This window comes from Enhydra lutris, unplaced genomic scaffold (assembly GCF_002288905.1).
Source record: "Enhydra lutris kenyoni isolate GAN:26980312 unplaced genomic scaffold, ASM228890v2 scaffoldscaffold21, whole genome shotgun sequence".
Classification (NCBI taxonomy): Eukaryota; Metazoa; Chordata; class Mammalia; order Carnivora; family Mustelidae; genus Enhydra; species Enhydra lutris.
The window spans coordinates 68,176,912-68,204,794 of record NW_019154105.1 but is presented as its reverse complement, the minus strand read 5'-3'; the positions used below and the strand labels follow the sequence as shown (position 1 = coordinate 68,204,794).

Below are 27,883 nucleotides of genomic sequence, written 5' to 3'. Positions count from 1 at the left end.
CCTGGAGGTAGTATGTTTCTGGAATGTTCAGTGCCCATACCAGGTCTGGCTACTTACCAACTGTGCATTCTCTCTAGGTGTTGGGTCCTTCGTCTTTAAAATGGGGGTGTTGGCTCTGGTGACCCGAGGATTCTTTTTGCTCCAGCCTTTTGGGATTAGGTTACCCACCCCTCTGAGCAAGGCCTGCTGCCTAGACAGTCACTGAACCCCCCCTGGGCTGAGAGATGCTCAGAGCTCCCCCCACTCCCAGGGGTTGTCCCTACCTTTGCACAGTTGTAGGCCTTGGGGCCACATGGGGTGCCTGGGAGCCTCCAGGGGCTGTGGGTGAGGGCTCCCCAAGACCAGCCTGGGCCCTGCAAATAGCAGAGGCCTGCAGGGACGCAGTCCCGGAAGTGGGCCGAGATCACCCAGATGGGGTTCCTCTTTCCCTCTAACACACCTCACTGTGAGAGGCCCCAGGCTCGCCAGGGATGGCCGTCTGTGGATAAGGGATCTGTGGCTGCCTTTGCCACCTGCTGAGGCTATGGAGCATGTGACCTGGAGTGGTTTGCTTTTAGGGTCCTGCCCTGGGAAGATGGCCTACTATGGAAAATGCATTGAAACTGTCATTGAGCAATTGAACAAATTTCAGCCTGAGAAGGACAGTCCTGAGCAGTTCCTGGAGGCAACGTCCACAGCCCTACAGGTAGGGCCAGAAGGCAGCTCGGGGCTTGCTGGGAGGTGTGCCCATGACACCTGTCATGTAGCTAGTTACCTTCTAGCAAAACAACATCAAATTCCTTCCTCACAGCTGCTTCCCTTCTGACCTGGGGAGAGGCCTTGCACACAACTCCTGGGTGTGCTTGGTGTCACTGTAGGTCACAATGATGACCCTTCAGGGGCAGGTCACCATGTGTGACCTCAAGAGACACTCTTGGCTATCAGAGTGTCACCCCAGTGTTGTGAAAAGAAATAAGGCCTCCACAACCCAGGACATTCCTGCGCGGTACTATCCCAAACCAAAAATAGGGAAGAGTCACCTTGAATGGGCCACCACTCCGGAGAGTGGCATCCTTCTTGGGGCAGCTCTGCACGGACAGCGAGTGGGCTAATTGGCCTCCCACAGAGCAGTGAGGCCCAAAGGAGCCCCCCACCCCCACCGCCCCTTCCTCTTGTGACCCACACCTGGAAGAAACAAGGGACCTTCCCCTTGGCAACTCAGCTCTGTCCCTGTGCCCCAGGATGGTCCCTGTCCTTTTCTGCCCCAACTGCAGCCCACCCCCATTTCCAGCATGTACAGAGACCACTCAGCGGGATCCCAGGATGGGAGCGGTGTGGCTCTAGCCCCTCCCGCCCCCTCAGCAGCCCTCAGAGGCCTCGCTGGGATCAAGGTCTCTGGCCTTGTGTCCCACGGCCATCTGTTGAGGGCGGAGCCCAGGGAGCAGGAGGGTGCGTTGCGGGGGACCTGCTTTCAGGACTTTGGGAACATGGGTTCCATTGGAAAATCTGTGGGATAGCTCACCGCCCGCCACCCGCCATCACCATCCAGCATCGAGAACAACTGCACCTGCAGCGGCTTGAAGGTGGGCTGGGCTGTGGTGTGAACGCCACAAACTTCTTCTGCGAGTTTGCCTCCGATTGCTTTACCAGGGCCTTTGGGAGCTATTCAGTGCCCACCCCCTGGGGGACAGCTGTGACCAGGCCCCGCCTCCGCCACCCCCCAACCTACTCAGCTGCGGCCTTTGCCGGGCCCCAGGCCACAGACGGACTCCCTTTCCCTTGGGGTGTGGTAGGGGATTCTCCTCCTTCATGGGCTGCCTGTGGTATGGCAGCCTGAAAACATAGAGGCAGGATGGGGTGAGTGGGCACTGACAGCTGAAGAGTCCGGAGCCCTGGGCGGTATGCACACAAAAAGGCTGGAGGGGTTCCAGCAACCAGAGCCTCTCCCACAGGAGAAAGCTTGGGACTCAGCTGACCCAGGGCCTGCTCCCAGTGTCACTCAGGAGAAGACTGGGTAGGGCTTGGGGAACACTCCTCCCCCCAGGCCCCTGCACCCCTCTTTCGAGCTCTTGCCCTCAGAGCCTAGGTGTGGTGGGGAGGTGGCCAGGCCACAATGCTCTGGCCCCAGGAGGAACTGGCCTCCCCAGTGCCTGCTTACAGCCTGGCCCCTTGGGCTACTCCAGGGCACGGCTGAGCTTCTGCCTGCCACAGCAGCCATGACTGCTGTTAGTCTTCTTGTCCTAAAAGGAAGACCTCCCTTGAGGGTCACACCTTCCACTTCTGAGAAGGCTCCTTGGTGTCCCTGCTGTGTCCGAAGCTCCCCTGCCTGCGCCCCTCCAAAACTTACCCCCACTGCTCAGCACAGTGGAGTTACTGTCTTTATTTCTAAATAACAACTGTTACAGAAAGTTGCGTTTGTTACAACAAATAGTGTGGGGCGTTTTTCCCCACAACCAATAGATTATTATGGGCAAGCCCTGCGTGATTCAGCCCACCCCGCTCCGTGTGCGTTTCTGTGGGGAGGGAGATCAGCACGGCGTCTGCGCCCCGGAGAGCCGCTTGGGATCTCTGCGATGGGCACAGATGCTCACACCGGGCAGAGAGGCAGCTGGGCCCCCAGATCCTTTCAAATGTCCACCTCGAGTCCAGGCAGCTGGGACAACACACTCTTGTCTCCAGCTGTCAGAAAATTGATGCGATCTGCTGCTTTTGTTGGACCAAAGCTCAAGACTGCCACCTGACAGAGAATGACCTGGCATGCAAACGGGCCAGCAGTCCAGGGAAGGGCAGGTATCTTGGTTCAAAAAAGATAAGTTGCAGTCCTAACCACTGGTTACCTGTGAATGTGACCTCACTGAGAAACACCGTCTTTACAGATATCATTAAGAATCTCGAGATAAGATCATCCTTGATTCAGGGTGAGCCCCAAATCCAGTGACTAGCATCCTTGTAAGAAGAGGGAAATCTGGGCACAGACACAGAGACACAAGGAAGAAGTCCATGTAACCTCAGAGGCAGAGTTTAGTGATACATCTATGAGCTATGGATACTGGGACGATTGAAACCACCCAAAGCAGGGGAGAAACACGGCATGGACTCTCCCTCTGGTCCCCAAGAAGGGACCGATCTCCCAACATCTCACTTTTGGAATTCTGTCATTCCTATTGTTTTCAGCTGCAAAGTGGGTGGCAATTTGTTAAGCAGCCCCAGGACATTTGCACAGACAGGGAGCCTGCTAAAGGATGCTAAGGACAGAGGCACCAGGTTGGCACACTCCGGGTGGCTGCCAGAATGCTGGGCTCTGGGGACCAGGTGGAGAGGAGCGCACCTGAGGTGGTCAGATGGAGCCTGGCTAGAAGGGTGGGGAAAGGTCCAGGGACTTGTGGGCTGGGGGAAGGGTGCACTGACTTCCTCTCTGCAGATCAATCTATAGATCACACAGGGATCCGTCACCGCTTCAGACATGTGGTGCTGAGACATGGGGCTGAGCCTCTCCAGGCTCCAGTCTCCAGAGTGGCCTGAGAGCGATATGGAGAAACCGACTGGAGCTGGAGAAGGGAGGCAGGGACAGGTGGGGACGAGGGTGATGGTGCCAGCAACCAGGCATGCTGCCAGCAGGCGTCCTGCTCTGGCCAGAAAGCCTGGTTCTCCTGTGCTCCCTGGACAGGCCCTCAGGGTGGGACGGGAATGAGGAAGAGCTCCTCCCTCCACCCTCTGCCCCACCCCATGCTCCCAGCTCTGACCCCCCCCCCACAGTTAATGTCACTTGGGAACATCTAAAATTGTGTCCATTGGTGAGGGAGGATTCTCCCTCCCCCACCAGCCCTCCTGGGAGACAAGCAGAGACCAGTATCCTGTAGTTCCTTCCAGAGACCGTGAAGGCCTCTCTCGCAGAGACACTACATGTGTCAAAAATTACATCTACATGGTATCTTTTACATATAAAAACAATATCACTTTTGTATAAAATTTTCGGACAGTTTTAGCCATTGGTAGCCCCTGGTCGCACAGTCCTGCACTTGGCCGTTGGCCCTGAAGCTTCCCCAGGAGCTTGTTCTGTGTCTGTGGATGCAAGAACATCCTCCTGCCTGACCATCACACAGCCATCTCCGGCTGATGGGCTTGGAGGTCCTTTCTGGTATTTCAGGGTGAGAAGCACCACAGGGCTGATGGGTGTGCCTGGGCCTCTGCAGCTGGGGTCATGTCCCAGAAGAGGCAGCTTCTCCATGAGAGGGAGTGAGCCCTGGTGAGCTCTCTAGACACAGCCAGCCAACTGTGTCCTCGGCAGGCGGGGAGTGTCTGTTCCCCTCCAGCCCTGCTTACACACTGCTCTGGCAGCTGGTTTCCTCATTGCCAAATAGGTGCGAAAGGGCGCTCGGGGTAGTTCTAATCAACATTTCTCTTATTTTGGTTTTGAAACAGTAAGTGTTTCTGTGTCTGAACTATCTGCTTGAACATGTATCTTTTGGGAAACAGTGTTTAACTATGAGACAATCCCAGAAAGCAATGGCTTGAAGAAATTAGAGGTATCTTTGCTCACGTGGGAAGCAGTCTGCAGACAGGCGGTCTAGGGTGGGCTCAGCGGCTCCCTGGTGCCATTAGGAATGCATTCTCCTTCCTCTCTGCTTGGTGCTCCTTAGAATGTACCTCTATCTTGCAGTCACAAAACAGCTGCCCTGCCTCCAGCATTGCATCCATATCCCAGGTAAGAAGAGGAGAGAGGCAAACAGCACAAGGCAGGTGCCAGGTGAATCTGCCTAACATTCTAAGAGCCTTCTTGGAGGCTACACCGGGCAATCTGCCATTAAATCTCATTGATTAAAGCCCTTTTTTACATGGCTCCATCAGCAGGGGGCTGGAAAAAATTCGGGCCGAGCACACCATCCACGATGAGATAGCATTCTTCTATTGGACAGCAGAAAGGGAGAGGGGTTGTGCCAACATCTGGCAGCCCCAACGTTCTCTCTCTGCTCTTCTCCCTGGCTTCAGTCTTGGCATCACTGATGGCCAGGGCTCCTAGGTATTCTGCCACATGCTGAAATACGCACCCAGGCCCCTTTCCTGCCCTGGACCCTGGTCTCACCCTGCCCTAACTCTGTGGTGCTGGCAGGCAAGCCAGTCTGGGAACTCCTGGGCAGGCTTGCAGGCCTCTGGGTCCTCTGCCCCGCAGGCCTGGTCCCCTCCCAGGACTGTCCATGAAACTCTTATCCAAGGGCTGGCTGACCTCCCTGGGGGCCAGCCGGGGGCCGTGGACTTGGAAGTCCTGAACTGGACCAAGGCCTAAAATGGTATCATAACACTGTGTCTCCAGGATGGCCACCACTCTCTAGGTTCTGTGACCAAGGCTAGCTTGGGGTTAAGGGTAAGCTCTGGTATTGGGGCCCTCTCTGCAACTCAGCCTGGCCCTACCTCCTTTCAGGAAAAGCCTGGTCAGCCCAGCCAACCCAACCCCAGCAACCCTCCGCCAGCCCGGCCAGAAGGACCTGGTCTGGAGCTCAGTGGCCTCTGACCCATGTCACCCCACCAGGCCTCAGTCTCCCCTCTGTGACCAGCTGGGTTCCCTGGGGGCAAGGACCTGGCCCTGGACCCAGCCTAGCCCATGGGCCAGGGTGTCATTTACTGCTTGGCTCTGCATCTTCCAGGACCCCTGGGCCCTGTGCAGCCCTGCCTGACCTCCTTGCCTGGGGCATGATGGCATGAGGGCTTCCAGCCGCAGGCTCAAGGCTCTGACCTTATTAAAAATACAGACTCCCGCTTCCCAAACGCAGATGTAATGAATGAGAAGCAGAGTCACTGTTGTCTGAGCCTCAGAGGCAGGCGTCCTGCAGAGTCATCAGCCTCACTCCAGCCCCGCTGACTCACTGCTCTTCTGCCTGCCAGCGGGGCTGCCCCGGGCTTCCTCGGGCTTTCTCAGACAATGAACGCCCAGTGTGGGCGCAGCCCAGGGGTCAGGGGACCGTGCAGGGAAACTGACGCAGAAGCCTGGCTGGATGGAGATCCCGCTCTGCACCCAGCCTGTGCTCAGCGAGGTCTCCGGGTCCCTACCATTGCCCACAGAGACAGGACGTTGTGTTCCTGCTGTCATGAGCACCGGGGTGACATTCTCGCAGGGACAGGCGATCAACTGCCAGTATGCTCAGGGGCAAGGGGGCTGGCCGACGTCTGACTGTGGTGGGGTCCAGAACACCTCCCAGGTCAGGTAGTACCTGAGCACTCCTGCTGGGAGTGAAGGAGCAAGTGCGCAAGGAGGAGCATTGCAGGCAGAGGGAACAGCCAGTGCAGAGGCCCTGAGAGGACATCCTACATGCCAAAGAAGCAGAGGGAGGCCAGTGTGGCTGGAGTGGGGCCAGGGTTGGGTACGGACTCAGAAGAAGACTCACTGGCTACAATAAGGACTCCTTCTGGAAGGTTCTACAGAGGGACAGACATGATGTCACTTCCATTTTAAAAGAATTGCTTGGTGGCCAGGTTGGAAATAGAGGACAAGCAAGAGGAGAAGCCAGAAAGCAGCTTGGCTCCCTTAGCCATCCCTAAGGTATTGGGTGGGAGCAGAGGGAGCCATCGGGGGTTTCTTCTGAACAGCTGAGAGTTTGGTTGGGAAGGCTGGGAAGGGGCAGGTTTGGGCAAAGCCCAGGAGACCAGCCTCCTGCATGGCCACAGACAGACAAGTGAGGGGAGGACTAGGAGCAAACAGAGCTTTCTGGAGTCCAGGGAGGGCTGGCTGGGTGAGGGGCCCCAGGGGCTGTGTGCAGACAGTGAAGAAACTGGGCTGGAGGGATGGGTCCTGAGACAAGGAGCCTGCAACGGAGCCCGTGAGCCAGGCTGCCGGCAGGAACTATGAGTGTGAGAACATTGCTGCCAGGGGCCCTTCCAGGCACTGAGAGGGGCCAGGGATTTAGTACAGTGGTGCTCAAGCTCAGAGCTCCAATCTGGAGCGGCCTGGGGCTGCGTCACCTCCAATGGGGCAGGAAGAGACACGTCGTCTCCCTTGCCGTGCTGTCCCTCCTGTAAGGGCAGGACCAAACTTGGGCGCAGAGCCCCCTGAAGAACATGGTCCCTGGGCTTCCAGCCCCCGTGGTACCAGTGGAAATGATACCGTCTGCCAAAACAACAACCAGATGTCCCACGCACACCTGTGGGGGGACACAGACTCTCCAATGTCCTGTGGCTTGTCCAGGAGCCCTCAGGCCATCTCATTTCTGTTTTCTTAGCATGAAAACAGGAAGAAACCATGAAGGAAAAGATAGATTTGACCCTCCCCCCCAAAAAAAGAGAAACCTCTGTGTGCTCTGTGTGCCAAAAAAATACTTTATATAAAGTTAAAGGACAAATTACAAACTCAGAAAAATAACTATCATAATAGAGTGCACATTTTTTGCCTCACTATATAAAGAGCTCATGGGGCGCCTGGGTGGCTCAGTCGTTAAGCGTCTGCCTTCGGCTCAGGACATGATCCCAGGGTCCTGGGATCGAGTCCTGCATCAGGCTCCCTACTCAACAAAGAGCCTGCTTCTCCCTCTGCCCCTCCCCCTGCTTGTCCTCCCTCTCCCTCTCTCTCTCTCAAATAAAATCCTTTAAAAAAAAATAAAATAGAGGGGCGCCTGGGTGGCTCAGTGGGTTAAAGCCTCTGCCTTCGGCTCAGGTCATGGTCCCAGGGTCCTGGGATCAAGCCCCACATCGGGCTCTCTGCTCAGCGGGGAGCCTGCTTCCTCCTCTCTCTCTGCCTGCGTCTCTGCCTACTTGTGATCTCTGTCAAATAAATAAATAAAAGTCTTAAAATAAAACAGAGAGCTCATAAAAATGATTAAGAAAAATATTGTCCCAATAAAAAGTTAGCCAAGAATGTAAATGGGTAATTCACAGAAGTACAAATAAATGTCCGGTAAACAGAGGAAAATTTCACTGACAAGAAAAAAGTTCAAACTAAAACGAGATACCAAAATGTATCTAATAGATTGGCCCCCCCAAAAAAACTTTCTTGTTTTTTTTTAAATTTTATTTATTTATCAGATAGAGATCACAAGTAGGCAGAGAGGCAGGCAAAGAGAGAGGAAAGGAAGCAGGCGCCCTGCTGAGCAGAGAGCCTGATGAAGGGCTTGATCCCAGGACCCTGGGATCATGACCTGAGCTGAAGGCAGAGGCTTTAACCTACTGAGCCACCCGGGTACCCTGCAGGTGGGTTTGTTTTGATGTGCTTTGCACCTGTCGGGGGCTGGTCTGAACTTTTACTTCATCCTGCAGGACCGGTCTTGGGGCCGCATTCTCAGTTCTTCGGGGCATCAGGACATGGCAGACTTGCCATCCCCGCCCCACGGGAGACAGCGACTCCCGCCACTGACATGTAGGCTCCTACCCTTTCCCCTTGCCCTGCACTTCTTTCATATACGGCCAGATACCTTTAGGCATCCCAAGCAGCGTAGTGCTCACAAAATCTTCACATTACAATTGACATGGCAGGTTTTTGGTTTTTTGTTTTTAAAGATTTTATTTATTTATTTGACAGAGAGAGATCACAAGTAGGCAGAGAGGCAGGCAGAGAGAGAGGGAGAAGCAGGCTCCCTGCTGAGCAGAGTGGGCAATGTGGGGCTTGATCCCAGGACCCTGGGACCATGACCTGAGCCAAAGGCAGAGGCTTTAACCCACTCAGCCATCCAGGCACCCTACATGGCAGGTTTAATACAACATATATGAACTAGTCTAAACTTCACAGCACAGGACGATACTGGATTTTTTTTTTTCTTCCAAAATGGAAAAGCTTGGACATACGTTCAAGGATGATACAGGATTATTTTTCTTTCTTCTAAAGTGGAAAAGCTGAACATACGTTCCAGCACCGACGGAAAACATTTTGTCTTTCCATGTAAACCGTGCGAGGCCGACATCCCAGCAGGCTCAGTTAGGGCACGGGAGAGCCGGGTGACAGAGACCCGCCAGACACAGGCAGAAAGCACCAACGTTCCAAATTGAGAAGAACAAAGCAGATGATGGGGGGGAAACGCTTGAAAAAGTTTTCTTCTCAAATGCCCTGAACTTTTCTTGTGTGTGGGCATCTCCTGCATTTTGGATGGTTCCCTTCCATTCCCAGAAGTGTGATTGCTGGACTGAAGGGCACGGTTGGGGGGTGGGTATAAGGTGCCCGAAAGGTGTTCCCAGACTGCTTGCAGGAAAGGCTCCTCAGCACCTGCTCCCCTCCCCCATGCCAGGCCTCTGTGCGGCCATGCGGGCAGTCCTGGACGTCCTTTTTCATTCTTCTTATTTTCAAAAGCTCAATTCCTTTTTTGAATAAGCGCATGCAAACACAGTTACCAACCCCGAGATGTTGCAGTCTCCCCAGTGTGACCTCCCACCAGGTACAGTCCGTCCCCTCTGCCCCCGTTACTGGTCTGCATACCTAACAAGCTCCCCAGAAGCTGCCTTACCATTTTCTTATTTCTCTGGGGGTTACTTTTTTAACCTTTACAAGAGCTTCTTCATCTTTCTTATTGTGGTGAGACACACGTGAGGCAGACTTCACCGTCTTAACCATGTTAAACACAAGGTTCATCAGCATTAAGTATCTTCACCTTCCGCAGCAGTCCCCACCTGTCCCCAACAGAAACCGTCCCCATGAAGCCCCAGCTGCCCATCCCCGCCCCCAGCCCCCAGCATCCTGCTTTTCTGTCTTGGGAGTCTAACTTCTCCAGGGACCTCCCATTCGTGAAATCACACATTTGTCCTTTTGGGGCATTCATTTTAATGCATCATTTCCATGTTTATTTCTTTCTCTGCCCCCATCCTGAGGTGGGCAGACCCGCTGGGTGGGAGGCTCTGCCCACAGCTATGGGGGCGGTACCCTGGCTGAGCTCTTCCCCTGCACGGAGGGGCTCCTGGCCCTGGCCCGTGGCCCCCTCCCGCTATTTCTCTCCTAGACTCTGAGCCCCCAGAAGCAGGCATTCATTTTGGAGCTGCTGTCTGGGTGCCTCGAGTACCGGAAGCTGCTGGCCGTGGTGGTGGACGCCTTCTACGTGCGGGCTGGCTGGTTGTGCCCACGGGCCGACTACAGCCTCTTCCAGGGTAGGTGTCCCTGCGGGCCAGGACTGCAGCCCTTGTGACAAGGGCCCCAGACTTGCAGCAGCAGTGATGACCTGGGGAAGTTGGAGTGCACGGACCCTCCTCAGGTTCCTGCTGTTTCCATGGCACTCCTGCTTTCTGGGGTCTCCCATGGGCCCTCAACTCACTGGGTCCTCAGGGATGCCCATGAGTGCACGGGCCAGGGTCCACCTGACAGACACGGACACAGACTCCGGGCCTACTGAAGAGCACAGGGCTCCTGTCCCGGGGGACAGGGCATGGGGACTGAGGGGTGCTGGGGGGCTGAGCTTGGTGGCCAGAGGTCAGGTCCAGAGCTGGCTCCTGGGCCCCGCCCATACCCACGACACTCCGGTCGAGTCCACTGCACATCGCTAGCCCACCTACCTGTTGGTGTAACCAACAGTCCCTCGGACGGCCCTCACCTGGCCCAGGGAGTTCAAGTTCCAGTTGGTTCGAGGCTACTTGGTCTCTCAGAATTAACAAACAAAAATCCAAAATGATTTTACTTCTACCCGGGGGCCTTCAGGCATTTCTGAGAACTCATCAGAGGAGTTAATGTGTGTGGAAGTGGGGCGGACACCACAGGACGTTCACCAGTGTGACACGACCTCATTTTTGCAATCCTGTCATCTTGTCATTTTCCCGGGCTGCCAGGTGGAGCGGCTGCCCTGACAGTGGTGGGGCCTGGGGCCTGTGGTGCACCTGTCAGGCCCTGGCCTCTGGCTGACTCCCCCAAGATCCAGTGCTGGGGGGCGGGAGGAGGACCCCCCAGGGTCGGCCCCACTCTCACCAGCCCTGTCTCCTTAGTGATCTGCTACCTGGCCATGTTCCAGCTGCAGGAGCTTGGCTTTCAGCTCTTCTGTGACATCGTGAGGGCCCAGCCCGTGGACAAAATGCACAAGGTGCGGCCCCTCCACCCACCCTATGTCTCCGCCTTGTTCTTTTAAGATTTTGTTTATTTGACTGAGAGAGAGAGAGCGCACGCACACAAGCGGGGGGAGAAGCAGGCTCCCCGCTGAGCAGGGAGCCTGATGCGGAACTTGATCCTGGGACCCCGAGATCACAACCTGAGCCAAACGCCAATGCCGACACATGACTCTTGTGCTGCCTGGCCTGCCCCCAGTAAGTGACCTGTCCCCAAGGCCCACCGCTCACAGTGCAGTGAGCAGTGACCACACAGAGACGTCCTATTTCCTTGTCCACATGAAGCTCTCCCTGGGGACTGCAGCATGTGGCCTCCCCTTCCAGCTGGTTTTGCGGAGCCTGGCTTGAGTGGTCTGGAGTGGTCCCCTGACTATACAAGGCCCTCCAAGCTGGAGTGTGGCTTCAGCTTGGAGGACCCCCTGACAGAGAATCCCCCCAGCAGGGCGTGGCAATCCCTTCACTAAGGGCTAGGGCCTGAGCTTCATCTCAGCAGGGAAGACAGCTCCTCCTGCGGCCATGGCCTCCCCAAGTGACAGCCAGCCGGCTCTGCAAAAGCCTCCAGCTCCCCAAGATGGCCAGCCTCCCGAGAAGCTAAACTGTGCTGTGCCTTCTAGAACCAGAACTGTTACACTTGAGGGCTGTGACTGGAAAGCAGCCGTTAGGAGCCCCCAGCCACTGGAAATTCCTGCTGCGGCGGGGTCCAAGCCATCCCAGGGCACACATCCTCAATCCCTTGAGGGTAGCTCACTCCTGGGGCCCATCACCATCACTGCCCTGGGCAAGCAGAGGCAGAATGCAGAAAAGAGGGCAACTCGTTCTTGAATTCTGGAGCCAACGGGGTGGGGGTGGGGGAGGCAGACCACTGTCCGTCTGTCCCTACCAAGAACTCTCCAGAAGTGGGGGGTGCGGGGCGCCTGGGTGGCTCAGTGGGTTAAAGCCTCTGCCTTCAGCTCAGGTCATGATCTCAGGGTCCTGGGATCAAGCCCCATATGGAGCTCTCTGCTCAGCGGGGAGACTGCCTCCCCCTCTCTCTCTGCCTGCCTCTCTGCCTACTTGTGATCTCCCTCTCTATCTCTGTCAAATAAATAAATAAAATCTTTAAAAAAAGAAAAAAAGTGGGGGGTGGGCCGTGCAGGTCCTGGGCAGCTGGCTCAAGCACAGGGTCCCCACCAGCGGGGGTGGGCCCTGCTTGGCCGGGGCATGCTACAGGACTGGGGTGGGCTGCCCCAAATGCCCAGATACCGTGTGCAGAAGCCCGTACGGTGAGGGACAGCTCCCCAGAGTGGAGGAGGGCAGGGGTTAGACATCTGTCTCTGTTATGGGGAGAGAGGGTCTGTCCTGAGGGGCTTCCTGCCTAGGTCTCCTCTCATGGTATGTTAGCCGCACCCACCCTCTGGATGCTGGCTTTCTGTGGGAGGGGACATGGGGGGGTTGGGACCCAGGTTGGGGGGTTGGGGCCCAGGACCACCCCCAGTGGTTCCTGTTTCTCCCTTAGTTCCTCGGGTTCTTCTTCAACCCCTTAAACCTGTGCTCATGGATCAAGGATGAGTGGAGCCTCATCTATGAGACCGCCCATGTGAGAGAGAACTGGATCGACCCCCTGATGAGGTGGGCCACGCTGGGGGCCTCCCTGCAGCCCACCCCACAAAGCCACCCTCACTGCCTGTCCCCATGTACCCTGACAGGCTTGGGCAGATACTGGTTTCATAGGTGCAGGCCAGGACACTCAGAAGGACAAGCATGGGGGACAGGGTAAAGCTGTCCCCATTGCTTCCCTTCTGATAGGGCCGGGGGGGGTCCACCTTGTCTTCTTGGGGCCTGAGAGACTGTTTGGGACAAGCAGACCACCTTAGGTACAGTCCAGGGGAGGCAGAAGTCCTGTGGGAAGGAAACTGACCCTGGGGCCGTGGGGTGTCCCTGGAGCTACCCTGCCCCGGAAGAAAGGCCTCAGAGTCCTCAGTCCCAGCCAGGCTGGATTCACCGTCCATCCACAGGGCTGCCAGCAGGTGCTCGGGCTGCAGGGCCTGAGAGCTACCTCTGGGTCAGTCTGCTTCCAGGGTACCCTGCCCCCTGCCCCCAGCCCCATGCAGCCCTACTGTTCCTAGACCTGGGGAGACCCCACTCCCTGTTGGCCCTTGGACAGGCCCTTCTTTCCTCTGGGGGCCATGGTCCTCAAGCTGGGGCAGGAGCTATCCAAGGCATGATGCCTGCCCTCAGGGGAGCCCCACAGGTCAGGCTGGTGGTATGGGCAATGCCCTGCCCAAACCTTGTTCCGGGACACCCCTGCCCCACCCCTGGAGCCCCTTCTCCAGCTGTCACCAACAGCACAGCTCCAAGAACTTTCCAGCACTCTCCAGCTTGCTCTGGCCTCTGTCCCCTGGGCCATGTGCTGGCCCAGATTAGCTCCACATCCCCACTGCTGCTCCTCTTCAGATCGCTGGGCCCCCGCAGTGAGGATCACTCTGGCCCCGTCCCTCCAGCTCCCCATTCACTCGCTCACCAGCGTGGCTTGGGAACACAGGGCTGTGGACCCTGCTTCCCCACCTGCTGTGTGACTCTGGGAGGGCCTGGTACAGTGCCAACATTGGAGCCATTATCACCCCACCCCGAGGTAGACTCCGGGTGCTTGGGGGCATCCTTTGGATCCCAAGGACCACGCCCTCATTGACCTGCTTTGCAAGTGGCCGTAAGTGGCTGCTCCCACCTTTGCCTTCAAGATGGCAGCCGGAGGTCCAGGAGCTGATCCACCAGCTGGAGGAAGTGATGGCCAATCAGCTCCCTCGTTCAAAGACCAAGGCCAGGGTCACAGAGCCCAAGGAGTTCAACCTGACTGTCCCCCGGCCCCGCGCCATTCCGGTCCCCGAGCCAGTCCCTGTCGTGGCCAAGTCAAAACCAGTAAGTGTGGGCGTTTGCTGTGGGCACAGGCTGTGAGCCAGGGGCCGGCTGGCTCTCCCCAGGGCTGAGGGCACTCTGGTCCAGACTAAGAGTGTTTGATGACCCCTCCTGCCAATCCAGAGCCTGCCCGGTAGATTCCTGGGCTCCACATACTGAGGTCTGGTCGGGGATGTGAAATGAGGCTGGGGGACCACGGGGCTCAGACTCCTCTGGACTGGGGACTTGCAGCCTGTTGCAGGATACCTCTCCCTCCCCGTTACATCACACACAGTGCAGCATGAATCCCCAGATTCTCTTCTGTGCTCTCCAGGCCACAGGCCAGCAATAACATCTTTATCTGTGTGACCCCAGTCACAGAGGGGCCTGCCCCACCCCAGCACCTTTGCACATCTGTCCCCTCTGCCTAGACCTCATCCCCTCCCTCTCTTCTCCCTCTCCCTATCTTGCTGACACGTCCTGCCAGTCAAGATGTTTTGTATTGCAAATAACAGGAAAAAGCTCTATCTGGGTTAGACTGCAGAGAACTGGCTGCCTCTAGTTGGATCAGCATTCTAGCTGTGCTTCTGCGGGTCCCGTCATCTTTGGGCAAACGTCCATCATTGTAGTGAACCATCCAGGCCATGAGAGGACACATAGGGCCAAGAACTCCACGACCCGCTCAGGTGGCATGCCTCCCCTTGAGCGGATCCCCTGATCAGGGTGCGGTGGTCCCTGCCCCAAGCACCTGTATGTCTCAGCTTCCTGGAACAAATCTGGTTTCCTCACAGAGTTGAGGAATGTGTGGAGGGTAAGGGGGTGGTGCTGGGGGGCCCCAGGATCCCAGCCCACTTCCACCACCCTTAGGTCACTGCAGCTTGTCTGCGCAGAGAAGCTTTCTGTAAACCCCTCACCTGTGTCAGGTCCCTCCAGTAGTTGGATGCTCCTTAGACACACAGGGCAGAGGGCCAGGAGTGAGGGTCTGGAGCACAGGGCTTTCTGGGCTGTCCCTGCCCCACCCCCCCACGGACACTGCCCCCTGCAGGCTGGTGAGGTTCCCTGTGACCAGACCCAATGGAGACTTCTCAGGTCCCTTCCCTTCCCTTCCCTGGGCTCCAGGACACTCACTTTCCTGGGCTCTGTGACACTCTCCTGGCCTCAACTGCCCCTCCCTGCCTCCTCCCTTGTCCGCTGGCCACCCAGTCACCTGCCTGATCCTCCATTGTCTCTTGGGCCTGGGCACTAGGCTCGGCCACCTTCCTTCTTGCTGCAGGCCTGACGTCCCTCCCTTCCCTCCCTCCCCTCACCAGCACCCAGGGAATCCCAATCAGAGCTCAGCAGCTTCCCTTCTAGCCCTGCCCCTCCAGCACCCGCACCCGTAGCCAGCTGGCCGTGGCCCAGCACCTCTAAGCTCCCCTCAAGACTGTAGCCGCTGACTGCAGGCTCCTCTCCTGCCATCCCACCAGGTCCCCAGGAGCACCTACCAGCCACCCAAGGAGCAGCAGCTGTTGGAGATGGCCAAGAGGTTTAATCGCTGGAAGGCCGAGGCAAGGAGCCTGCCCTGAGACCTGCCTTCCTAGAGCCCTCTGGGAGGTGGTCTGTACAGAGGGCTGGGGAGGGGAAGGCGGAGGGAGAGTGCCCTCGACCCTTCTGACTGGTAGCCACTGGGGCCAGAGCCACATGGGGCTGTTTGCAGGAGCTGCTGCTGCAGGCAAACATTGAGGAGATGCGGTGTGCGGTGCCCCGGTCCCAGGGGGAGCCTCCGATGCAGGTAACCCCCAGCCCTGCACACCCTGGGCCAGTCTTCACGGTGGCACGAGAACATTGCTCCCCATGCCCTGTCAGCGGCCACACTGTGAAACCCTCCTTTAGCCCCTCCAGCAGTTCACAGAGGGACAGGCTCCCCACATGGCTGGGAAAGTGCTCCCCAGGGCTGGGAATGGGACGGTGCTACTCCCACTCCTCCCCCATCCCAGAGCCAAGCTGAGTGCAGCCTGAGGGTGCAGGTGCAGACACCCCTCCAGACCTCAGTGGGAGCATGTCCTTGGCACTCTCTGGGTGTCCCCAGATTTCCATTCTGAGTACTTACTACTTCTATAGGAATAACAAAACTCCCGGTATGTTTGTCAATAAGGGAAAAGTAAAGGGAGCAGGACAAGGAAGACCTGTTCTTGGTGGCTGCTAGGAGCTGGGCCCTCCCTGCCCTCCTCACCGTGCCCCCCGACCCCTGTGCCCGCTGAGCCTCACGGAGGTGCTGTGGTCCTCATAAGTACCTGGGGCAGGCAGGGGAGTGGGGGTGATAGCTGGGTTCCCAGGGGGTGCCCTTTGACCCATGGCTCTGCACACTGGGGCTGTGGGGCCCGTCCTGGGAAGCCACAGAGCAGCTGCAGCAGGTGGAGAGCAAACTTGGGGGGCTGCCAGGAAAGGTCGTGGAAGCCAGCCCCGGGGAGCAGCTGGGGGGGATGGGTCCCGAGGCCTAGGGGCCAAGCTCCCCTGACTGGGAACTGCTGCCCCCAGGCCTGGCAGGCCCACTCTTTCCCTGTCCCCATCTGGGAGGTCCAACACCCTAGAGAGGTTGGAGAGGGCACTGGAGGACAGAGGTGGTGCCCTGGGGGACACATGCCTGGGTGGGCTGGGAACACAGGGTGGGCAGCTGGACTTGGGACAGAGAGGAGAGTGCTGGCCCTCCCGGGGTGCAGGGCCCATCACCTGCCCAGGGTGCATTTAAGGGCCCATGGCAGGCACAGCTACCAGGTGCTGACTTCTCTAGGCCTCTAAGAAGAAGCTGCAGCTCCGGCTCATGCCCCAAATCATGAAGACCTCAAAGCTGACCTTCTACGAGGTGAGGGGTGCTCCTGATTGGTCCAGGTGGGCACGGACACTGGTCCCCAGTCCCTGGACACCCACCTCCTGGCCTGTTTTGTGCCCAGGGGCTCAGAGGCAAGGGCAAGTGTGGAGGGCAAGGGGGTGCTTGCTGCCCCGAGTCTCCCCTTACTGTCCTCTCTCCTGCAGCCCAGTGAGGTCCCGGTCAAGCTGAACACAGCTGCCATCCTCCGAGAAGGGTCTCTGTACCAGCGGCAGGTGGAGAAAGAGCTGCAGAGGTGGGGGCGGCTGCTCCTCACCCCCCTGCAGAGGAGGGGCAGGGCAGGGCTCTTCTGGGAGAAGACGGGGCCCAGTAATTGTGGTGCTTTGGTGGGGTCCGCAAGCCGGCTGGTGTTGGGGTCACAGCTGTATCCAAGGAAGAGAATCCATCTCAGTGAGGGAGATGGACTGGACAGATGGGGACTTAGCAGAAAGCTAGCCCAGCCCAAACCTCTCTCATGAGTCACCTCCTTCTCAGACCCTGTCCTGATGCCCCTCTCCCCCCGCAGACCACCAGCACAGCAGACCCCCTGTGCTTACCCCACGGGCTGGGCTGTGGGTGGGAGTTTGGGTGGTCACCCAGATAGATGAGAGGATAGACAAGTGGACAGAGGGATGGCTGACAGACAGACGGGTGGAGGGGGGTGGCCAACAGACAGACAGGTGGACGAGGGGAAGGTCAACAGTCCAGTGAGTAGACAAACAAGTGGCTGAAGGCTGGATGCACAAGACAGGGACAGGTGGACAGCGGGCAGGTGGGTGATGTGGTGGGTGCTGGGCAAAGAGCTCCCGCACCTGTGAGGGCCACTGTCCCCAGGGGTGCCCGTGGTATCCTGGCGGTAGCCAGCACACGTCCTGACCTGGGGGGGACCCAAGCCCCACCTCTTGCCCCCTTTCCCCAGGGTGGATCAGCTTGTGGACGGGGCCGGGGACTTCTCTGAGTTCCTCGAGTGGCAAAAGAAGATGCAGGCAAAGGACCGGGAGGAGGAGCTGACTGCGGGCGAGTGCCGGCGGCTGCTGGGCAAGCTGAGCCGTGAGGAGGCCATCCTGGCCCGGCAGCACGTCACGCAGGAGAACAAGCAGAAGGCCAACCAGAAGAAGGAGGAGGTGAGTCAGCCTTGCAGGGGCCACTGGGGACCTGGGGCCGGCCAGCGGGACTGTCTGACTCCCGGAAGCTGGTGAGCTGTCCAGAGCCGGGGTCCTGGCCGCTCCTGGGGTTGCACCTGCAGGCCCACCCCGGGTCATTTTCTCCCAAGCCCCATCGTGTGTGTGGTTTGTCCCTCCCACCGAGACATCACCAGGCTCTCTGAGTGCACTGTCAGGTCAGTTCTTCTGGCCCAGACACCTCTGCCCCCACCAGCAGAGTCACTTGGCCCTCACATCCACACTGAAGGAAGACCTGAAGTTCTGGCGGAAACTTGCGGAAAGCCAACACGTGGCACTTTGGCATCTGGTGTCCACTCCCGTAGGAGGGTCTGTGGGCCTCCACGTTACCATGTCCGAAGCTGTAGACGTATCAATCTGGGGTCGTCCTCCTGCTTGGACAGGCCACCTTGGTGGGGACCCCCACCTGTGTTTCCCCGAAAGCCTGTTCCTTACAGATGGCCTCTGAGTGGCGTGGGCTCCATGGCCTGACTCAGCCCCCCATCCTTAGACATGTGTCCCTGAGGACCTGCCGTCACCTGAACGCCTTTCTGATGAACTTGTCTGTGTCTGTTTCTGTTAGATGTCAGGGTTTGCTTCTCCTTCCTTTTTAGTTTCCTTTCTTGCAAATACGAAGTCAAAACGGTATGAACAATAGACTCAGAGAAACGTCCCTTCTTCGGCACCCATTTCCACCTACTCCCTCAGCTTATTTCCCTTAATTTCTGGACAATCTCTTGTGATTCCTTCGAAGCAAATGTGTTCACTTGCCCACACACACTTCTTCCCTCCTTCTTCCCTTCCACACGACATCAGTGTGGCCTCCAAGCAAGCTTCTGGGGTCAGAGAAGGGAGACCCTCAAGGTGAACTCGAGGGGATGTCGCTAAGTCAGGAAGTAACAGAACACAGGGCTTTTGCTGTGTGGCCGTCTCCACATTGTCCGGGCCACGCGGTTTCATCAGAGAGGCAGCACTGCCTGCTGCAGGTGGTGTGCGAGGAGCTGGGCCCCCAGGACCAGTACACTGTACTGACGTCAGAGATTTGTCCCGAACCTGTGGCTGCGACATGGCATCTCGACACAGGGCTGACGTGCCTGTCATTTGTGAGGTGTGGGGCTGAGCATGTTTTTGTGTATTAACACCCATTTCTGTGACTTCTATGAACCAGCTCTTTGTGGGTTTTGTCCATTTTCTCACAGCTTTACTGAGACGTGATTGACGAGTGAGACTCATGTGTTTAAAGTGTGTGATGGGACAGGGGCGCCGGCGGGGCTCAGTAGGTGAAGCGTCCGACTCTTGATTTCAGTTCAGGTCACTAACTCAGCATGGTGAGATCGAGCCCCATGTCGGGCTCTGTGGCTCAGCGCGTCGTCTGCTTCAGATTTTCTCTCCCTCCCCCGACTCTCTGTCTCTCAAATAAATAGAATCTTTTTTTTAACTGATAATTCTATTTTTAATTTTTTGAGGAAAAATTAAAATACTGTTTTCTGTAATGGCTGCACCAATTTGCACCCCCACCGAAGGGCCCGAGGGTCCCCTTTCCTCCGCATTCTCCCCGATGCTTGCTGTCTTTTGACTGTGTTATGACAGCCGTCCTGACAGGTGAGCATGTTCACGTTCTCTGCCCATTTTTTAATCAAGATATTTGGCTTTTTTCTTTTTCTTTTTCTTTTTTTTTTTTTTTTTTTTTGTTATTGAGTTATAGAAGTACCTTGTGTACTTTTGGATGTTAACCCTTTATGGGATATATGGTTTGCAAATGCTTTCTCCCACTGCATATGTGGCCTTTTCATTTGGTTGGTTGTGCTGTGCTGAAATCTTTTAGTCTGATGTGGTCCCAATAGTTCATTCTTGTTCTTACTGCCATGTGTTGTCTAGTATTTGTGTTTCATTTTTACGTCTGGATCTCGAATCCACTCGAAGATTATTCTGGTACATGGTCTGCGATCTGGATCCACTTTCATGGCCAACCATTTCAGTCTTCCAATCCATGAACACACTATGTCTCTCCATTTACTTAAATCTTTTCTTTCGTCTAGTTTTTAGCATCCAAGTCCTGTACATAATTCTGTTAGATTTGTGCTTAAGTATTTCTTTTACTTTTTTGAGAAATTTTAAGTGATATGTACTTTTAATTCTGGTATCCATGTATTAAAATGTAATTGACTTTCGTGAATTGATCTTATATCTTGTGACCTTGCTGACCTCCCTTATTCAGTTTTTAGAACAAACAGTGAATTTTGTTGTAGATTCCTTGGGATTTTCTATGTAGACCATCATGCCATCTGTAAAGAACCGTTCATGTCTTTATTTCTGACCTGCATTTCTATTGTTTGCTCTTCTGGCTTATTGCACTGGCTAGAACTTCCAGGACTGTACCAGCTAAGAATAAGAGCATACATTTGTGTCTAGTTCATGATATCAGGGGAAATCAGTCTTTCACTGTGAATTACTGATGTTGGATGTAAGTTTTTGTGGACATACTCTCCATCAAGTTGATGAAGTTCCTCAAGTTTTTATTATGAAATGTGCTGAATTTAATCAAATGCTTTTCTGCATCAATGGATATGACCATGTACTTTTCTTTTTTGGGCTGTGAAAGTAGTAGATTCATGATAAAGTGATTACTTCTTCGTCACATGATGGAGTTTCAAATATTGAACCAGCTTCTCATCTCTACCATAAACCCCACTTGGTTATGAGATCTAATTCTTTGTCCACATGCTGATTCTATTTGCCACTATTTTTATTTTGATCAACTGTTTCTGCATACAGTTTCATGTAGGATGTTAGTCTGTGGTTTTCTTCCTTGTACTGAATTTGTCTGGTCTCAGTATCAGGGTCATACCAGCTTCATAAGATGAATTTGGAGGTATTCACTTCTCTTTTATTTTCTGGGGGAGATTGTATAGAATTGGTGTCAATTCTTTCATATTTTGCAAAATTCTCTGCTGAAATCATAAAAGCCTGGAGATTTGTTTTTTGAAAGCTTTCAAATTACAAATTTAATTTCCAAAAAAGTTACAGAGCTCTGCAAATGATCTGCTTCATAACGGGTAAGTAAGTTGTGGTCATTTGTGTTTTTTTAAGGAATTTGCCCATTTCATTAAGTTGTCAAATTTATGCATATAAAGTTGTTTATAATATCTTATTATCATCCTTTTTTTAGTGTCTGTAGGATCTATAGTAATATAACTTCTTTCATTCTTGATATTGGTAGTTTTGTGCCTTTTTACTTTTCTTCTGCAAGTCTTGCTAGAGATCCCAAGACCCCGGGATCATGACCTGAGCTGAAGGCAGACACTTAACTGACTGAGTCACCCAGGTGCTCCAAATCCTGTGTGTCTTCCTCCCAAGCTTCGGTCTTGTGCTTGGTCCTATGCTGCCCATCCCCTTGTTGCAGGGAAAGCCAGGACACACTGCTTCTTCTCCTCCCTCCCAGCTGTGTCTGTGCTATCCCCAAAATGCGGCTCAGCTGGGGGCCTGGGGACCCTGCTGGGCAGGCCTCCTCGACCACAGTTCTCTCAGTCTTTGTCCATAGTTTACTCACATGATGTAAGACCCCTCGCAGATTTCAGTAGCCTGCCTCTTTTCGTCTCCTATTTCCACACGAGCATTTTCCCACTTATTATCAAGTTTTTGAAAGCACTTTTTTAAATACGCTTTTTATTTTGGAAAAGTTTTAAGAGTTACAGAAAAGTTGCCAAGATAGTGCTGGGTGTTTCCGTGTCCTCCCACCCAGCTGTCCTGCTGGTGACATCTTCCAACACCACAGCACATCTCCAGGGCTGCCACAACAAAGCCCCACAGTGCGGAGGGCTCAGATCACAGTTCCGGAGGACCCAGGTCCAAGGTCAAGCAAGGTGGCAGTGGGGCCACGCTCTCTGCTAAGCTCCTCGGGGAGGGTCCTTCCTTGCATCTTTGCATCCTCACCTACTTGGACATAAGATCACATTCTGAGGTTCCAGGTAGATGTGAATTGGGGGGACACTGGCCCAATGCACCATGGGATATTTGTCACAGCTAAGTAACCAACACTGGTACATGACTCTTCACTAAACTCCACACTTCCTTAAGATTTCAGCTCATTTTCCCCCTCACAAATGCCCTTTTCTTATCCCAGGACCCCACATTACATTTAAAGGTCATGTCTCAGATTCTTCTTGGCTGTGACGGTTTCTAATACTTATCTTGTTTTTGATGACCTTGACAGTTTGGAGGAGAGCTGGTCAGGTATTCTGTGGACTGCCCCTTGGCGGGAATGTGTCTGATGTTCTTCTCATGGTGAGACTGGGGCAGTGGGTTTTGGAAGCAAGACTGCAGGGGCGAAGTGCTCTTCTTATCACATGCTCTCAAGGGCATCTGCTTTCAACAGACTCATCACTGGGATGTTGACCTTGGTCCCCTGGTCAAGGTCGTGCCTGCTGTTCTCTCCACTGCCATCATCTCCCCCACCATTCGATACTCCATAGAAGGGGGTCTGTAAGCAAAGCCCACACTCAGAAAGCGGTGCCTACAGAGAATTCCTCTGCGCGGAGGACTCCTCTCCTCTCCCTCACTTATTTATTCATTTGATTGCTTCTTTCAGTGGGGACTCATGCATAGTTGTTTTACACTTTGTGTTATCACCCAATGGGACAGTATTTGCTGCAAGCTTTGGCTTTTGGAAGCTCTTCCAGGTGGGCTCCTGTATCCCTCTGCCTGCCCTCTGTCCTTCTGCCGGGTGAGCACTTCTAACTCTATGGTCTAAATCGAAAAGGTTGGTCAAGAGCCATTTTTGATGCATGCCAGCAAACTGTTTTACAGAAGGATTATTTCATGCCCCATCTCTAAGCCTGAAGTCCAAGCTGCCTGCAGGCTGACTCCATCTTACTGTGCGGCTAAAGATGAGCTCCCCATTGCACAGGCAGCCGGAGCTGGGAGTTGGCTCGCTCCATGGCCACCCTGGGCCAGTGACAGGAGGTGTAAACCCCACGCTGTGCCTTGCAGTGTCTTGAGGACTAAAAACAGTGTTCTGAATTATTCACCATAGCACCAAGCCAGAAGCAATCTGAATGTCCATCCACAGTAGAATGGATGAAAGCTTTGTGATATAGTCCCCAAAACATACAGCTACAAAAATAAGCCAGCTACAGTCCAAGAGACCACAGTGCAAGGCAAATGAATGCAGAATGGAGCAAAAAAGGCGAGAAGTCCCTGGACACACAGGAGGGTGCCAGTCACGTGCATCCAAGTGGCAAAACCGCCCCCTGTCCTGTTGTTTAAGACTCTGCCCTAATGAGGCACTGTGAGAAAGAAGAGAGGGGGGTGACCCAACAGGACATGCCTGGGGGCTCCTAGGACAGGAGCCTGAGGCTGCCCGGAGGTCTGGCAAGTCCTGCGCTCCCTAGGGCTTCCAACCAATGAGAACCCACCTCTCTCACCTGGCATCCAGGGGTAGGTGGGCTTTGGGGCAAACCCAGTGGCTCTGACTTGGTTTTCCCAGGACCATAATGGAGGAAGGGAGGAGATGAGGTGGAAACTCCCCTGACCTCCAGGGGACTCCCAGGAGCTGAGGAGCTTAGATTCGGCTTCCAAGGTGGCTGGTTCTGTTCCCTGGACCTCATGCCGTTCCTGGGGCAGGGACAGAGCAGGAGACACAGGCCTGCTCCGGGGGGCACCTCTGGCTCTGACCGTGCCGGGTCGGTTGTCTGAGCAGACGGCGGAGCTGCTGCAGCAGTGCGCTGAGAGGCGCCTCCAGGAGGAAAAGTCCATGAAGGAGCTGGTGGAGCAGGTGACAGAGGCGCAGAAGAACGTCAAGCTGGTGCAGATGAAGCTCCTGAAGGACCGGAGGCAGACAGGTACGGCGAGGGGCGAGGTACCACAAGGCTGAGCCAACTCTGCAACCCCCAGCTGGCTTCCAGCCCCAAGGGAGCCACCGTGGTTGGCAAGAGCCTCGATGCCCTCCAGGGAAGGCTGGGGTGGGGCAACCCCCCTCCGACCCCCTTGGCACCCTGCTTGGCCCCAAAGTTCAGGAGGTGATGGAGGAGAGCCGGGAGCTGCTGCAGCGCAGCGCAGAGACAGCCAAGGAGGAGCAGAAGCGGCGCTGTGAGCTCATCTCCCAACTTCGAGCCCTGGAGACCCAGCCTATGCGCAAGGGCAAGCTCGTGGACCTGACCCAGGTGAGGACAGGGCAGGTCCTAGCGGAGCCTCCCCATGTCCTGCTGCGCCTGGCATGGCCATGGGAGGGCATGTCCACAAGTCCCACCGAGACCAATGGGGGTCTGGCCCTGAGCTGAAGTGCACCTGGCACTGAATGCTATGGTTGCCCTGCCTAGGGCGGGCCCAAGGGTTCATGGTCCTGTAGGTGAGACCTCTGCAACCTCTGGCGACCAGAGGCTAGGGGCCCTGGGAGTGGGCAAGTTAGGCTTCACAAGACGGGCTTCCTGTTGAAGGAGGTCCCAGGACTCCCTGGCCCGGGTGGAAAGCACAGTGTAGGGGGAGTGCAGGTACACAAAGGCTGGAGGCGGGGAGGCTGAGAAGAGAGCACTGGGGCCCAGAAGCCTGTGTGAGAGGCACCGGGAGAGGCCAGGGTGGCATCTGGTGAGGCGGGAGCAGGCCCGGAAGGGCCACGGCTGCTGGTCTGTGAACCTGGCCTGATCCCAGGGCGCACAGGAAGTCCAGAGGGCACTCTGCTCAGGCCCCCAGGATCTGGCTTGGGGACACAGCAGTGAGCTTGGGGAGAGGCAGTGAGCTCCGTTTGGGCCCTCCCACAACAGTGGGGCCTACAGGGCACTCAGGTGAGCTGTGCAGTCACAAGAGGGGGGCCCAGGCTGGAGAGGCTGAGTGGCAGACATGTTATACAGCTGCTACTGAGCAGAGGGAAGAGGTCTCCTGGGCACAGGGGGGCCAGACTGATGGAACATGGGGGAGGGGCACCAGCTCCAGGGCAGGGGACCGGTCAGGGCACAGGAGACAGCTGTGCAGTCTGGGCACGGGCCTGGAACCCCGTTTCGGTTCTCCCCTTCACCCCGCAGATCCCTGGGTATGGCCTGGAAGGGGAGATGTCTGTGGTGGAGCTTCGAGAGCGGCTGGCCCTGCTCAAGGAGAGCCAGCGGCGAGAGGAGGAAGAGAAGCGAGACCAGATCATCCAGGGCAAGCGCGCGAGAAGCCAGGACCTGCAGAATAGGGTGGAGCAGATCTCGCTGTGCCGAGCAGCCATGGGCAGGTCTGCCGCCCTGAGGTAGGTACCGCTAGTCCTCGGGGCCGGCAACTCCGGCAGGAACAAGGTGTGCCTGCCTCTGCCTCCCCCTCCACCCCTCTCCCCCACAGGCTCTCCCTGCACAACAGAGCAACCTCCTGCAGTTTCCTTCCAGTAGCTTCTCCCACTCCTATTTTATTAGATCATTTCCAGACATACAAAAATGGTGACAAAACTGTGCAGTGAAGGCTTGGATGCAAAATGATTGCATGCAGACCACGAGTAGGGCCTTTGCATCTAGCTAGCTACTTACCTGTTCCTGAAGAACCATCTGGAAGTAGTTGCAGGCATCAGACACTCTTCACTCCTGAACACTTCAGAGGCCATCTTCTGAAGGAAAGACATGGTCCTATATAACACAGCACAATGATACAACTAGAAAATTCAACGAAAATTCCCATCATCTAAATATCCTCTCCGTGTTCATGTTTCTCTAGCGTCTCAAGACTGTTGGCTATAGGTTTTAAAAGATTGTTTGCTATAATTGTTTTTTTCCTTTTTAAACCAAAACCTGGGTGAGATTCACACACAGCATTTGATTGTCAAGCATCTCGACTTGACTTCTGTCTTTTATTTTTAAAATTTTTAAAAACGATTTTACTTACTTATTTGACAGAAAGAGAGATCACAAGCAGACAGAGAGGCAGGCAGAGAGAGGGGGAAACAGGCTCCCCATAGAGCAGAGAGCCCGATGAGGGGCTCGATCCCAGGACTATGTGGTCATGACCTGAGCTGAAGGCAGAGGCTTAACCCACTGAGCCACCCAGGTACCCCATACTTCTCTCTTTTAATGGGGAGCACGTGCACACACATCCTTTTGTTTTGGGAACACCATGGTGGCTTTTCCAGCCCCACGAGTCTGTCCCGTGGCAGGGTGGTCAGGCACAGGTTGGTGTCACACCCCCAGGGTCAGATGGCACTTAGCCCTGTCACAGCATAGCCTGTTTCAGGCCCTGGCACCCAGGGCTCCAGAGACGGTGTGTAACTGGGGCGGGGTGGGCAGAAGGGAGGACAGTCACAAAATCCATCACTATTGATCCTGAGCGACTGCTGCTCTGGTTACAATTTGAGGAGGCCCCATGACAACTGTGGGGCAGGGCTGGCTGGCCACTCAGCAGGTCCCCAAGGTGGCAGGCACCTGGGAGACCTCACTACTTCCAGACTCAGCCTGATGGAACCCACGTGCAGCCTGGTTGGTGTCAGGGAGACTGCAAGGATCCAAACCTGCTAAGGAAGCTCCTGGAGCCTTCTGCAAGCAGCCAGAGCCTTCTGCAAGCATTGACTCACCGGCACCATTTTCATGGGCAGTCTGACTGGCGGGGCTGGGATGTGCACTTAACCCAAAGCCATCCGGGAGCAGTCTGTAGAATGAGACTTCATTTTGGATGGAAAAACAGCCTAGTATGATAGAGATTTGCAAAGCTCTGTTAGCAGGGATTGCCTCTCGGCGAGAGAGTGGCAAGGAGAGCGCAAGATGAAAGAGGGTTTTCACTTCTTTGCTCCAAATACCTCCGTAGCTAATAGACAAAGTTACGTTCTTAAAACGTTAAGTGCAAAGAGCAAAAAGGTAATGGTACTGGGCACTATTAGCGGTCCTTGGACGGCACCCCAGCGGTCCTTGGAGAGACTCTCCCCCCTGCACCTGAAACACTCCCGTTAACCTCCGTTTGGGGCCCCTGCTCAGCCCGCCCTGTCGCCCGCTCAGGTGGGAGGAGAAGAAAGCCCGCTCTGCTGCCCCGGGGGTGCCCTCCCAGGACGAGCGCGTGCTGGAGCTGCAGCGCAAGGTCGAGGAGAAGGTGGCGGAGCGCCGCCGCAAGCAGGCAACCCTGAAGCCGGTGCCGGCGCCGGCGCCGCGCCCCGCGTGCACTAAGGCATGGGTGAGCTCTGGGAGCGTGCGGGGCGGCTGGGCGCACAGTGATGGCGGGGAGGTCGTGGACCCGGCGCAGGGGCAGTGGGGGCGACCCCGGCCCGCGCCGACCTCTCCTGGGGCGCGTCTGCAGGCGCACCTGGAGGAGCAGCACTGGCGGGATCTGCAGCAAAGCCGCGAGCGCCGGCTGCGAGCGCTGCAGCAGAGCACCTCGGCCGCCGGGCACGGGCGCCGCCTGGAGGCCGCCTGAGCCCGGCGGGCGACCCCAGACCCGGCGCAGCCCGCCCAGCCAGCCCAGCCCGCCCAGCAGAGCGTGCAGAAAGCGCAGTACGCCTACTCTTCCCCGCCCGCGCGCCCCGCGGCACGCCCCCGGCCGCCCCGTGTTCTCCCCCTCCCCCGCCAGAACAGGGCTGCCGGACAAGATGCAAGGCGCCCAGTTACTGCTGGGACAAACACACTAAATAAAAGTATCCGCTTTTATCTGCAATTCGAATTTATCTGGGTGTCCTGTACTTTATATGCTAAATCTGACCACCCTGACCTAGATCCTCGCCCTTCCCTGGGGCGCAGCGCAAAGCATTAGCCACGTCCCTCTTCAGAGCTCCCAGAGCCACCTCTGCACGTGAAAACTTGGGAGTCCCCACTCTCTGCCCGGAGTCTGGTGGCAAGGCTTACCCCCGTGTGGTTGTGCACGTGAGTTTGATTGAGGTGGCCCGGGTGCTTGAGCCACTGGGAAAGGCCTATCTCAGGACCTACCTCCAGCAAACCTCACTGCAGCCATGGCGGGGAGGGGGCCAAGGGGATGCAGGAACTGTCCCCTACCCCCATTCTGCTGATGAGGCCAGTAGTCCTCAAAGAGGTAAAGTTACCAACCCCAAAAGCCTTGACCCAAAGCTAAGTCTGCTTGACTTTAGAGCCCCACCCAG

General features: G+C 55.8%; 1 protein-coding gene across 1 annotated transcript; it reads left to right on the top strand.

The window, feature by feature from the left end:
- The first annotated feature begins 574 nt into the window (after positions 1 to 574).
- LOC111149320 (cilia and flagella associated protein 99) lies at positions 575 to 27,207 on the top strand. The gene is made up of 15 exons (XM_022506316.1): positions 575 to 685; positions 9,888 to 10,032; positions 10,858 to 10,952; positions 12,470 to 12,582; positions 13,692 to 13,869; positions 15,312 to 15,392; positions 15,542 to 15,616; positions 16,616 to 16,687; positions 16,858 to 16,946; positions 17,610 to 17,814; positions 23,549 to 23,690; positions 23,860 to 24,011; positions 24,867 to 25,072; positions 26,796 to 26,967; positions 27,091 to 27,207. The coding sequence occupies exons 1-15, from the start codon at positions 575 to 577 to the stop codon at positions 27,205 to 27,207; spliced, it is 1,953 nt and encodes a 650-aa protein (XP_022362024.1).
- Positions 27,208 to 27,883: the final 676 nt, after the last annotated feature.

Coding starts and splice junctions, on each gene's coding strand:
- LOC111149320 (XM_022506316.1), top strand. CDS start 575: ATGGCCTACTATGGAAAATGCATTGAAACTGTCATTGAGCAATTGAAC. Junction 15,617..16,615: donor AGGGGGAGCCTCCGATGCAG/GTAACCCCCAGC, acceptor TGACTTCTCTAG/GCCTCTAAGAAGAAGCTGCA. Junction 23,691..23,859: donor GAAGGACCGGAGGCAGACAG/GTACGGCGAGGG, acceptor TTGGCCCCAAAG/TTCAGGAGGTGATGGAGGAG.